Source organism: Hyla sarda, chromosome 1 (assembly GCF_029499605.1).
Source record: "Hyla sarda isolate aHylSar1 chromosome 1, aHylSar1.hap1, whole genome shotgun sequence".
Taxonomy (NCBI): Eukaryota; Metazoa; Chordata; class Amphibia; order Anura; family Hylidae; genus Hyla; species Hyla sarda.
The window spans coordinates 461,238,462-461,251,369 of record NC_079189.1 but is presented as its reverse complement, the minus strand read 5'-3'; the positions used below and the strand labels follow the sequence as shown (position 1 = coordinate 461,251,369).

The 12,908-nt window shown below is 41.9% G+C and overlaps 2 protein-coding genes across 5 annotated transcripts in view; one reads left to right on the top strand and one right to left on the bottom strand.

Annotated features, from left to right (window-relative positions):
• Positions 1-12,908, bottom strand: part of ORAI1 (ORAI calcium release-activated calcium modulator 1) — a 36,566-nt gene that overhangs the window by 19,148 nt on the left and 4,510 nt on the right. The window contains exon 1 of one of the 3 annotated variants that reach the window (XM_056534806.1): positions 3,608-3,702. The exons of 1 other annotated variant lie outside the window; for it this stretch is intronic. Coding sequence is in view for 1 of the 2 variants with exons in the window: in XM_056534794.1 (XP_056390769.1) it covers positions 2,884-3,117 (234 nt within the window). In the remaining variant the exon portion in view is untranslated. Of the gene's footprint in view, positions 1-2,883; positions 3,274-3,607; positions 3,703-12,908 lie in introns of those variants that run through there. One more of the 3 variants, XM_056534794.1, reaches the window with a different exon arrangement.
• KDM2B (lysine demethylase 2B) overlaps positions 3,205-12,908 on the top strand; it is a 174,833-nt gene continuing 165,129 nt past the window's right edge. Inside the window, exon 1 of one of the 2 annotated variants that reach the window (XM_056534717.1) lies at positions 3,205-3,452. In XM_056534717.1, the coding sequence (XP_056390692.1) occupies positions 3,344-3,452 (109 nt within the window). In that variant the 5' untranslated portion in view covers positions 3,205-3,343. The remainder of the gene's footprint in view (positions 3,453-12,908) is intronic. The other variant, XM_056534724.1, reaches the window with a different exon arrangement.

Here is a 12,908-nt window from a genome sequence, read left to right as displayed (position 1 = left end):
TAAGGCCCCTTTCACACTATAAATTCATCTGTTTTAAAGATCCGTTAACAAAACCCATCAAAAACGCATGTTAAACAGCCGTTACAAAATCCCATTACAGTATATGGGATTTTTACATTATCCGTTTTAACCCGTCATAGCCTGTTATTAACACTATTTCTTCCGTTCTTTCTCCCGTCACAAAATAACGTCTGTTATTAATAACGGGCGATGACTGGTTGAAAAAGAATGTAAAAATCCCATCGACTATAATGGGATTTTGTAACGGCCAATTTTAAGGGTTTCCATAAGAGGATTAAACGGATCTTTAAAACCGGTGAATTTTATAGTGTGAAAGGCTTTAATGGTTGTCATTTCAAAATGATTGTATTCATTCCCCAATGAATGCTTTATTAAAAAAATATATATAATTAGTGTCCTATTCCTAGGGGATCGATAGGGTCCTCGCTTCACTTGGACCGGGTTGCTGTTTCCCCGACTTTCTTGAACTGAACATCCTACTGATCTGCCAAAGTGTTAAATATTATACAACAATAAAATACATAGTATTGTTTTTCCCAGTTCCTAAGGGTGCATTCACACCACGTTTGCACAATACAGTTCCCGTATCAGGTTTTTGATCAAAAACGGATTCCTCAAAACGTGTGTACAAATATTAACCCGTATACAGTTAAAAACCGTATACGGTTTAAAAAAAAAAAAAAAATGTCCAGTTGCATCCATTTTCTAAGAAAAAAAACGTATACGTTTTTAACTTTTCACTCCATTATCAATAAAGTTTCACTTGTTTGATTGTCACCATACGGTTTTTGACTTTGCACGTTTTTTTTCTTGGAATTTCAACCGGATGGAACCGTACGCACACACAGTTCTGTACGGTTCCCATTGACTCCCATGTTAAAAAATAAATAAACAAAATACGGTTTAATACAGTTTTTCACCCAGACCAAAAACCGTGGTAGACTACGGTTTTGGGTATGGAAAAAAAAAAAACTGACAAAACCGTACAGGATGCACAACAGACACAACCTGATGCATCTTTTGGCATACGGTTTTCAATGGAGGAGTCAATGCATACGGTTTTCACATAGAAAACGTACACAGGAACTGTATTGCAAAAACGTGGTGTATATGCAGCCTAAGAAAGACTTTACGAAGCAAACTCATCAGTGTAATCTCTGCCAACCCCATCCTCACATGGAGAACAGGCACACAAGATCATAACTCCCAACTGTATGGATGGACATTTATGGTTTGTTAAGTCTAACTAAAATAGGATTCCGTGATTTTTCTAAATATATCCTATATCCAAATTGCATAGGATGATAGAATATAGAAGTTAGGAACCATATAGATAGTTTGTGGAGCCTTGTAGAGAGGTTTAAGAATGCAAATATCTATTGCCAGGTGAAAAAGTGTCTTAGTGCACGTCGGAGCCGGAGCCCCATCACAGACAACATTCTGTATACTTTAACAGGGTCTGTCTGGTGTCCATTTATTTTGCAGGATTGACGGGACAAGAAGAATTACTGCTTGCTGTATTTTTCTAATAAAATGTTTGTGTCTGCCCAGGTCGCACTAAATAAACAGATTCTGCAATGAAGCTCCAAAGGGTAATTTTTTTTTTTTTTTTTTGAGTATTTTCCTACCCATCCAAGTCAATGGGTACCAAAATATGACATGTTACCGAAGCCTTAGGGTATGTTCCCACATGGCGTATTTGCTGCTGCGTATTTTATTTTCCTGTTGAAGTCAACGGGTAGGAAAATACGCAGCAGCAAATACGCAGCAAAATACACCGCGTGGGAATGCACCCTTAAAGCGTATATCAGATGGTGGCTCTGGTAGTAGGACATGTGTAAGTTTTACTGCAACTTTGGAGCCTGCGGCTAGTGATTAGGATATTGATCATTGGATGTACACTTTAACCCAGTGTTTTTTTTCCCCTAAACAGTGCACCTCCAGCTGTTGCAAAACTACAACTCCCAGCGTGCCCGGACAGCCTTCGGCTGTCCGGGCATGCTGGGATTTGTAGTTTTGCAACAGCTGGAGGCACTGTTAGCTTTAGGGTGCATTCACACCACTTTTTTTATGAAAAACTGATTCCACAAAACTGTGTCAAAACATGTATACAAATTTTAACACGTATAGTTAAAAACCGTAAACTGTTAAAAAAAAAAATTATGTTCGGTTGCATCTGTTTAAGAAAAAAAATAAAAACATACATTTTTAACTTTTCACTCCATTATGAATAAAGTTTCACTTGTTTGATTGAAATTCCAAGAAAAAATTGTGCAAAGTCAAAAACCGTATGGAACCGAATGCACATACACTTCTGTATGGTTCCCATTGACTCCCTTATTTAAAAAAAATAAAACGGATACGGTTTAATACAGTTTTTCACCCAGACCAAAAACCATGGTAGGCTATGGTTTAAGGTACGGAAGAAAAAACTGACAAAACCATACAGGATGCAAAACGGACGCAACCTGATGCATCTTTTGGCATTAGGTTTTTCAATGCATACGGTTTTCAATACGGTTCCCACATAGAAAACGTATCCGGGAACTGTATTGCAAAAAGGAGGTGTGAAGGAAAAGTAGGGCATTTTTCTCCGGTCACTTTGCAGGAGTCAGAACCTGCAGCCCACACTGAAATGAATGGGATCCGCTGCCATGTCTGAGTGTCACAGAGCTCAAGCCTACACACCGCGAATGACATGTAATGTGTGGGCGGCGGAACCGCATCCTGCTGCCACACGTGTGAACAGGCCGCTAGCGCCCAGTACGATCCGCTTTAATAAACTTCTCCCGCACACAGAGGTCCCCGGGGAGAAGACGCGTCCGTGCAGTAACCTTGAGCAGACTAGGCGGCTCCTCTTACCATGGCGAATCCGGAGAGCAGCGCCGAGGTCCGGCTGGAGGCTTTGAGCTTGGCCCGGCTCAGGTAGAGCTTCCTCCAGGACAGCGCCTGCATCGAGTGCTCGTTCAGACTCATGAGCTCCACGTAGCTCCGGCTAATCCACTCAGGGTAGGACAACTCCTCCTCCTTCACCTCCTGCTGCTGCGGGGGCCGCGGGCGGGATCTCTGTGGCACTGGACTGCGCTCCGGTAACATTTGCCCTCGGGCTAGTAGAGCTCGCCCACCCTCCTCATGGTACGCACCGGGGAACGTGACCGCTTCCTGGGAAGAGGCACACTCGGAGCGCCGCAGTCTTCAGCCAGAGAGGGCGTCACCACTGACTCACAGCAAAGTGCCCGCTTACTTCTGCCAACCAGCTGCACTGTAGCGCTCGATTCCGCCAACCAGCGATGACGTCGAAGCATCGTTTGGGCACGTCCAAATGTCCTTCAAGCCAACCTTTCCTTTAGTCCTCCTATGCCCCCTGCTGGCTGGAGGGTGGTGGGGTTCAAGTGACAAAAGTGACAGAGTTGGCCCCTTTCACACTACCGGTATGTTCCTGCATTCTGACATCCGTTATTCAGCAATAACAGGTCATGAAAAAATGGATGAAATAACTGAATACAACGGATGTTAAAGGAGAACTCCAGAATATAAAAATTGTCCCCCATACTGCCTGCAGTAAAAAAAATAAAGCTGTACATGCCTTCCTCCGCTCCTCCGGTAACCGGTTCCGGTCTCCGCCGCGATCCACTTCATACTGCGCTCAGCCAATCACCGGCCGCAGTGAAGTCCCGACTCGGCCGGCGATAGGCTCAGCGGCAGTGTGAGAACGCTTCAAGACACAAAATTCTTCACTACACCGGCACCTGCTGCTGGGGCCAAAAACGTCACACTGCCGCTCAGCCTATCGCCGGCCGAATCGGGACTTCACTGTGGCTGGTGATTGGCTGAGTGCAGTATGACTCGCCGACCACCAGCAACCAGGAAGTGGATCGTGGCGGAGACTGGAGCCGGTTACCGGAGGCCGCAGGGAAGCGGAGGAAGGTATGTACATCTTTAGTTTTTTTACTGCCGGCAATATGGGGGACACATTTTATATTCTGGAGTTCTTCTTTAAGTCCCCTTTCACACTACAAAATTACTCCGTTTTAAAGATCCGTACAAAGTTCCGTCAGCTAAAAAGGGAAGTTACCAAATCCTATATGGCCGTTAGAAAATCCCATTATAGTCTATGGGATTTTTCTAATAGCCGTTTTAGCCCATTATGTTGTGATGGAAGATAGTAACGGGAGAAATAGTGCATGCACTATTTCTCCCGTTACTATCTTCCGTCACAAAATAATGGCCGTTATTAATAACGGGCTATAACGGGTTAAAAAGGGCTATTAGAAAAATCCCATAGACTATAATGGGATTTTCTAACGGCCATATAGGATTTGGTAACTGCCGTTTTCAGCTGACGGAACTTCGTACGGATCTTAAAAAACGGAGTTATTTTGTAGTGTGAAAGAAGCCTAACTCTGAGGACCAATTTTGATGGACAGTCTATCAAGATAACGGACACGTGCCATCCGTTATCACCCGTTATTTTATGTACGTTATTTTATTGCCATGTGACTTCGTGGTTGTGATGCTGTACGGAGCAATAACCGATCAGAACGGAACATAAAAAGAACGGATACCATTTGTGAACATCAGTCACCCATAGACTTCAATGTTAACCCCTTTCATGACCCAGGGTTTTTCCGTTTTTGTTTTTTCCTCCTTACCTTTAAAACATCATAACCCTTTCAATTTTGCACCTTAAAATCCATCTGATGGCTTATTTTTTGTGCCACCAATTCTACTTTGTAATGATATCCGTCATTTTACCCAAAAATCTACGGCGAAACTGGAAAAAAAAATCATTGTGCAACAAAATTGAAGAAAAAACACCATTTTGTAAATTTTGAGGGCTTCAGTTTCTGCGCAGTGCATTTTTCGGTACAAATTACATCTTATCTTTATTCTGTAGGTCCATACGGATAAAATGATACCCTACTTATATAGGTTTGATTTTGTTGTACTTCTGGAAAAAATCATAACTACATGCAGGAAAATGTATATGTTTAAAATTGTCAACTTCTAACCCCTATAACTTTTTAATTTTTCCGCGAACAGGGTGGTATGAGGACTAATTTTTTGCGCCATGATCTAAAGTTTTTATCGGTAACATTTTTGTATTGATTGGACTGTTTGCTCGCTTTTTATTAATTTTATCATGATATAAAAAGTGACCAAAAATATGCTATTTTGGACCATGCTGTTTAATTAATTATATATTTTTATAATTCGGACATTTCCGCACGCGGCGATACCATATATGTTTATTTTTATCTACACAGTTTTTTTTTTGTTTTTTTTATGGGAAAAGGGGGGTGATTCATACTTTTATTAGGGAAGGGGTTAAATGATCTTTATTAACTTTTTTTTTTTTTTTTTTTGCAATGTTAAAGCTCCCATAGGGGGCTATAACACTGCACACACTGATCTTTTACATTGATCATTGTTATCTCATAGGATAACATTGCTCGATGATTCTGCTGCTTGACTGCTCATGCAGTCATTCGGCGATCGGATATGGAGGAGGAAGGTAAGGCACCCTCTTCGTGTCCTCCAGCTGTTCGGCATGCCGCGATTACACCGTGGCAGTCCCAAACAGCCCACTGAGCTAACCGGCACCAATTAGCTTTCAGTTTAGATGCGGTGATCAACTTTGAACGGCACGTCTAAAGGGCCGATCATTGCCGCGCGCTATTAGCCACAGGTCCCGGCCATTGGCAGGTGAGGGGTACAATCACACGGGCGGGTTTACAGTGAGTTTCTTGCTTCAAGTATGAGCTGAAGCTAATTTTTCGCCGCAGCGCAAACTCCTAGCGGGAAACTCACTGTAAACCTCTGCCCGTGTGAATGTACCGTAAGAGCACTACACTACAATAACACATAATAAAGGGTAAAACACAACATATACACCCCCTTACACTGTCCCCCGCAATAAAAATGATAAACGTATTGTATGGCAGAGTTTCCAAAACTGAGTCTCCAGCTGTTGCAAAACAACAACTCCCAGCATTTCCGGACAGCCACTGACTGTCCAGGCATGCTGGGAGTTAAGAAACAGCTGTAGGCACCCTGTTTGGGAATCACTGGCGTAGAATACCTCTATGCCACCCCTAGGCAAACCCTAATTTAGTCCTCAAATGTGCATGGAGCTCTCTCAATTCGGAGCCCTGTCGTATTTCAAGGAAACAGTTTAGGGCCACATTTGGGGTATTTCTGTACTCGGGAGAAATTGCACTACAAATTTTGGGGGGCTTTTTCTCCTTTTACCCCTTATGAAAAAGAAAAGTTGGGGGCTACACCAGCCTGTTAGTGTAAAAGAAATACATTTTTACAGTAACATGCTGGTGTTGCCCCCTATTTTTTATTTTCACAAGCTTAGAAGGAAAAAAAGACCCCCAAAATTGATAACGCAATTCCTCCTGAGTACGGAAATATTCCATACGTGGGCGTAAAATGCTCTGTGGGCGCACAACAAGGCTCAGGAGTGAGAGCGCACTATGTATATTTGAGGCCTAAATTGGTGATTTGCACAGGGGTTGCTGATTTTACAGTGGTTCTGACATAAACGCAAAAAAATAAATACCCACGTGTGACCCCATTTTGGAAACTGAACCCCTCACGGGATGTAACAAGGGGCATAGTGCGCCTTATCACCCGATAGGTGTTTGACAAATTTTCTTTAAAATTGGATGGGAAAATGGAAAAAAAATGTTGTTTTCACTAAGATGCTTGTGTTACCCTAAATTTTTCATTTTCACAAGGGAAAATAGGAAAAAAAGCCCCCCAAAATTTGTAACCCCATTTCTTCTGAGTAAGAATATACCCCCTATGTGGATGTAAAGTGCTCTGCGTTCGAACTACAATGCTCAGAAGAGAAAGAGCGCCATAGGCTTTTGAAGAGAAAATTTGTCCGGAATTGAAGGCCACGTGTGTTTACAAAGCCCCCATAGTGCCAGAACAATGGACCCCCCCCCACATGTGACCCCATTTTGGAAACTACACCCCTCATGTAATGTATTAAGGGGTACAGTGAGCATTTATGCCACACAGGTGTCTGACATTTTTCATTTGCTCAGCCCACTGTTCCAAAGATCTGTCAAACGCCAGTGGGGTATAAATGCTCACTGCACCCCTTATTAAATTCTGTGAGGGGTGTAGTATCCAAAATGGGGTCACATTGAGGGGGGGGTCCACTGTGCTGGCACCACGGGGGGCTTTGTAAACACACATGGCCCCTGACTTCCATTCCAAACAAATTCTCTTTCCAAAAGCTCAATGGAGCTCCTCCTATTATGAGCATTGTAGTGCGCCAGCAGAGCACTTGGCGTCCACACATGGGGTATTTCCATACCCAGAAGAAATGGGGTTACAAATTTTGGGGGTAATTTTCTTCTATTACCCCTTGTAAAAATGTAAAATTTGGGGAAAAACCAGCATTTTTGTGAAAATTTTTTTTTTCCTCATTTACACATCCAACTTTAACAAAAAGTCGTCAAACACCTGTGAGGTGTTAAGGCTCACTGTACCCCTTGTTACGTTTCTTGAGGGGTGTAGTTTCCAAAATACTATGCCATGTGTTTATTTTTTTTTGCTGTTCTGGCACCATAGGGGCTTCCTAAATGAGACATGCCCCCTAAAAACCATTTCAGCAAAATTTGCTTTCCAAAAGCCAAATGTGACTCCTGCTGTTCTGAGCATTGTAGAGCATGGAGTATTTCCATATTCAGAAAAGATGGGGTTACAAATTTTGGGGGGTATTTTCTCCCATTAAAGTGACAGTGGTCAGATGTGCAAAAAAACACTCTGGTCCTTAAGATGAAAATAGGCTTGGTCCTTAAGGGGTTAAAGCGGTACTCACTTTGTCCAGATCTGACCGGCTGTTCTGCCGCAAATTGCATTTTTCTTTTTATGCTAATGAGGGCCTTGGGGCATGGGCGGAGCTCCGATCCGAGCTTGTGGCATGCGGCGAAGATAACAGCATCGTGCCCCAAGCTCGGATCGGAGCTCCGTCCATGCCCCAAAGCCCTCATTAGCATAAATAGAAAAACGTGATTTGCGGTGGAACGGCTGGGCAGATTTGGACATTGTGAGTACCATTTTAATCAGCATCACCCACACTACAAGCCTGTGTGACAGGTTTAGTGCGGGTGATACTGCTGACAGATTTCCCCTTAAGGACTGGGCGTTTTTCGGTTTTTGCTCTTTTGTTTTTTCCTCCTTACCTTTAAAAAATCATAACTCTTAAAATGTTGCACCTAAAAATCTGTATTATGGCTTATTTTTTGCGCCACCAATTCTACTTTGAAATGATATCAGTCATTTTACTCAAAAATCTATGGCGAAACGGGAAAGAAAATCATTGTTCGACAACATTGAAAAAATACAGCCATTTTGGGGGCTTCCGTTTCTACGTAGTACATTTTTTGGTAAAAATGACACCTTGTCTTTATTCTCTAGGTCCATACGGTTAAAATGATACCCTACTTGTATAGGTTTGATTTTGTATTACTTCAGAAAAAAAAATCCCATTGTTGCTCCTTCGCTTCTGAGCCCTCTAGTGCACCCGCTGAACACTTGACATACACATGAGGTATTTTCTTACTCAAGAGAAATTGGGTTACAAATTTTGAGAGGATTTTTTTCCTTTTACCCCTTTTAAAAATTCAAAAACTGGGTCTACAAGAACATGCGAGTGTAAAAAATGAAGATTTTGAATTTTCTCCTTCACTTTGCTGCTATTCCTGTGAAACACCTAAAGGGTTAACACACTTACTGAATCTCATTTTGAATACTTTGAGGGGTGCCGTTTTTATAATGGGGTAATTTATTGGGTATTTCTAACCAGAAGACCCTTCAAATCCACTTCAAACCTGAACTGGCCCCTGAAAAAGTACGATTTAGAAAATTTTGCAAAAAGTTGGAAAATTGCTGCTATACTTTGAAGCCCTCTGATGTCTTCCAAAAGTAAAAACATGTCAACTTTATGATGGAAACATAAAGTAGACATATTGTATATGTGAATCAATATATAATTTATTTGGAATATCCATTTTCCTTACAAGCAGAGAGCTTCAAAGTTAGAAAAATGCAAAATTTTAAAATTTTTCAGGAAATTTTTGAATTTTTCACCAAGAAATTATGCAAGTATCGACGAAAATTTATCACTAACATAAAGTAGAATATGTCACGAAAAAACTATCGTTTTTAGGCTATGTCCACACTGCTTTCCTGCCCCTGTTAATCGTATCCCTTGGCATCCTGTCCAAAAGAGGATGCCAATGTATACTGTTAACAGGAGCAGCAAACCCCATTTACTTCTATGGCTGAATTGACTCACCTAATGACTCTGGGACGTATCCGCTATTTTAAGTGGACTCAAAAAGGGGTCTGAGGGGCTTTTGAAATAGGGCATATGTCCTGAAAGGAGACATGGGGTGACCATGTACAGCCATAGAAGTGAATGGTGTCTGCTACTTCCGTTAACCGTATAAGTTGGCATGGTGGCATTCCCTTTTTTGACAGGATACCAACAGATACGATTAACGGGGGCAGAAAGGCAGTGTGGATCTAGCCTTATTGTGCAAGTTCAAAATCCATATTTATTTTTATAATGTATGGAATTGGAAAATGGATGCTGCTGTATGGCATACCGCAGCATCCATTTTTATCATCCGTAAGGCTAAGTTTCCACTTGGGTTTTTTGGGGCGTTTTGCCACAAAAAAATGCCACAACAGCCCATGGCGTTTTTTCATTGAAAAAAACGCTGCGGCCTTGGTAGGCCCATATGTTATTGCCAATTTTCTGGCTATTCTGCTAGTTTCTATGTGATTCTGAATAATCATCAATAAAGCTTCACTGTTTGACCATTAAAAAAACGCTGCGGCCAGATGTTAGTTTTAAATCAATAAAGAAATGCAAAATTCTTTTTCCACTTTGCGTTTTTCAGTTTGGCGTTTTTTTAACCCCTTAAGGAATCATAAAACTGTATAAAAATCATAACTCTTTCAATTTTGCACATAAAATTCCATATGATGGCTCATTATTTGTTCCACCAATTCTACTTTGCAGTGACATCAGTCATTTTACCAAAAAATCCACGGTGAAATGGAAATAAAATTAATTGTGCGACAAAATTGAAGAAAAAATTTCATTTTGTAAATTTTGGGGGCTTCCGTTTCTACGCAGTGAATTTTTCGGTAAAAATAACACTTTTTCTTTATTCTGTACGTCCATACGGTTAAAATGATACCCTACTTATATAGGTTGGATATTGTTGTACTTCGGGAAAAAATCATAACTACATGCAGGAAAATTTATATGTTAAAAATTCTCATCTTCTAACCCCTATAACTTTTTTATTTTTCTGCGTACGGGTCAGTATGAGGACTCATTTTTTGCGCAGTGTTCTGAAGTTTTTATCGGTACCATTTTTGCATTGATCTGACTTTTTGATCACTTTTTATTCATTTTTTCATGATATAAAAAGTGATCAAAAATACTTTGGAATTTTTTTGCGCGCACGCCATTGACCATGCGGTTTAATTAACGATATATTTTTTTAGTTCGGACATTTCCGTACGTAGCGATACCACATATGTTTATTTTTATTTACACAGTTTTTTTTTAGATTCAGATAGTAACTCTGGTTGACTTATTTTTAAACCGTATCCGTTTTATTGCCGTACTAAAAACTGTGGCAAACCACGGTTTTCAGTCGGGCAACATAACCAGATATGGTCACTATCTGACTCAGTTCGTCTCATTCAAATTGAATGGGATCTGGCACGGGTTGGGTGCGGATAAGGCAGCGGACAGTTTTTAACATCCCCCGCCATATTGCATAATCGTTGTCACGCACCTGGATGTAGGCTGTCACTGAGCTGGAAGTGGATCCTCCACCTGTGTGGCAGATGACCCGGACCGTATCGGGGAGCAGAGTCTAAGGTGCCGCTGGTTTTCACCTGACCCCGCCGCAAGGCAGGATGGGCTTGCTGCGGCAGGCGACACCCAGGTCGCTACCCCGGACATGGCTCAACCACACAGGTAACTGGGCAAGGCGAGGTACCGAAGGATGAGGCTGTAGCGTAGTCAAACTTAGCAGAAGGTCAAGGCAGGCGGCAAAGGTTCGTAGTCTAAAAGCGTAGCAGGAAGGTCTGGATACACGGGAATGGCAAAACAGGCAATGGGAACGCTTTCTCTCAGGCAAATGGCACTGAAGATCCGGCAGGGAAGTGTGGGAGGTGCAGGGATCTGTAGTGTCAGGTGCAACAGTAATTATGGCATGCGCACGCCAGTACGGCCATTTAAATTTCGGAGCTCCGGCGTGCGCGTGCCCTAGTAGACCGGGACGCGCGGGCAGGAGTTGAGACCCAGGAGAGGATACGGCAGCGGGACGTGGTGAGTGACAGGCCGGGATTTTTTAAATCAACTGGTGCCAGAAAGTTAAACAGATTTGTAAATTACTTCTATTTAAAAATCTTAATCCTTCCAGTACTTTTCAGCTGCTGTATACTACAGAGGAAGTTCTTTTCTTTTTTAATTTCTTTTCTGTCTGACCACAGTGCTCTCTGCTGACACCTCTGTCCATTTTAGGAAATGTCCAGAGTAGGAGCAAGTCCTCATTGCAAACCACTTTAAGGCCAAAATAGGCTGTGTCTTGAAGGCAGATGTGGTGAGGGTGTGATGGAGGGCAGATATTATTACCCTAGAAGCAGATGGCATTAACCCCTTGTGTTCGTGACGCCAGGGCATGGTTTTACCTCTACACCACCCGAAGCTATGGCCGCTGGATCCTAGGCTAGGCATGGGGCACATAATGACTCAGACGCCAAGTTACGGAACAACAGTAGCTTTACTGAGGCAGACGGATGGAATAGTCTTTATGGCTAAATTAGGCCCAAGGAGGTGACCAGTGAATTCAGAGACTTTAGGGCTCGCTGGGACTTGTAGTGGATTTTGGACAATTTGCTGCATGCCCACACTGGCTTTATACAGACTGACCTTGACTGACTTGACTAGGACTGACTAGAAAAACTTCACCCCATATGTAGCTTACCAGGTTTTGACTTTCACCTGTGGGGCACTGGGTTGGTAGAAGAGTGGCTGCATGGTCGGCCTTGGGTCTCCTCAGGACACCAGACACTCTCTCCAGGATTTGACTTTTCCTCAGCATGCTCTAAACTGAAACTAGAACTCCCTAGCTAGCTCTTCCCAGGGTTTTTTTTTTTTATGGGGGAGACTCTGGAGGGGTCCTTTAGGTCACCCTATAAGTCACCTGATCACTGGTAGCTTCTTTGATTACAAGACTTGGTAACATTTAAAAGGTAAATAATGTCATATATACATTACATTAGATAATATAGGCACTTATTAACCATTTAACATACTCAGCTTAAAGGGGTACTCCACTGGAAAAAAAAATTCTAACAAATAAACTGGTGCCAGAAAGTTAAACAGATTTGTAAATTACTTCTATTTAAAAATCTTAATCCTTCTAGTACTTATCAGCTGTTGTATGCTCCACATGAAGTTCTTTTCTTTTTTAATTTCCTATCTGTCTGACCACAGTGCTCTCTGCTGATACCTCTGTTCATTTTAGGAACTGTCCAGAGTAGAAGCAAATCCCCATAGCAAACCTATCCTGCTCTGGACAGTTCCTGATATGGACAGAGGTGTCAGCAGAGAGCACTGTGGTCAGACAGAAAGGAAATTCAAAAAGAGAAGAACTTCCTGTGGATCATACAGCCGCTGATAAATACTGGAAGGATTAAGATTTTTTAATAGAAGTAATTTACAAATCTGAACAAAAAGAGGGAAAGTGTGTGCAGCTCACAACCAGATATTCAAGGTCAAATGTGATTAAAGGATTGATCCCCACCAATCCAAATGGGTAAAAATTAAA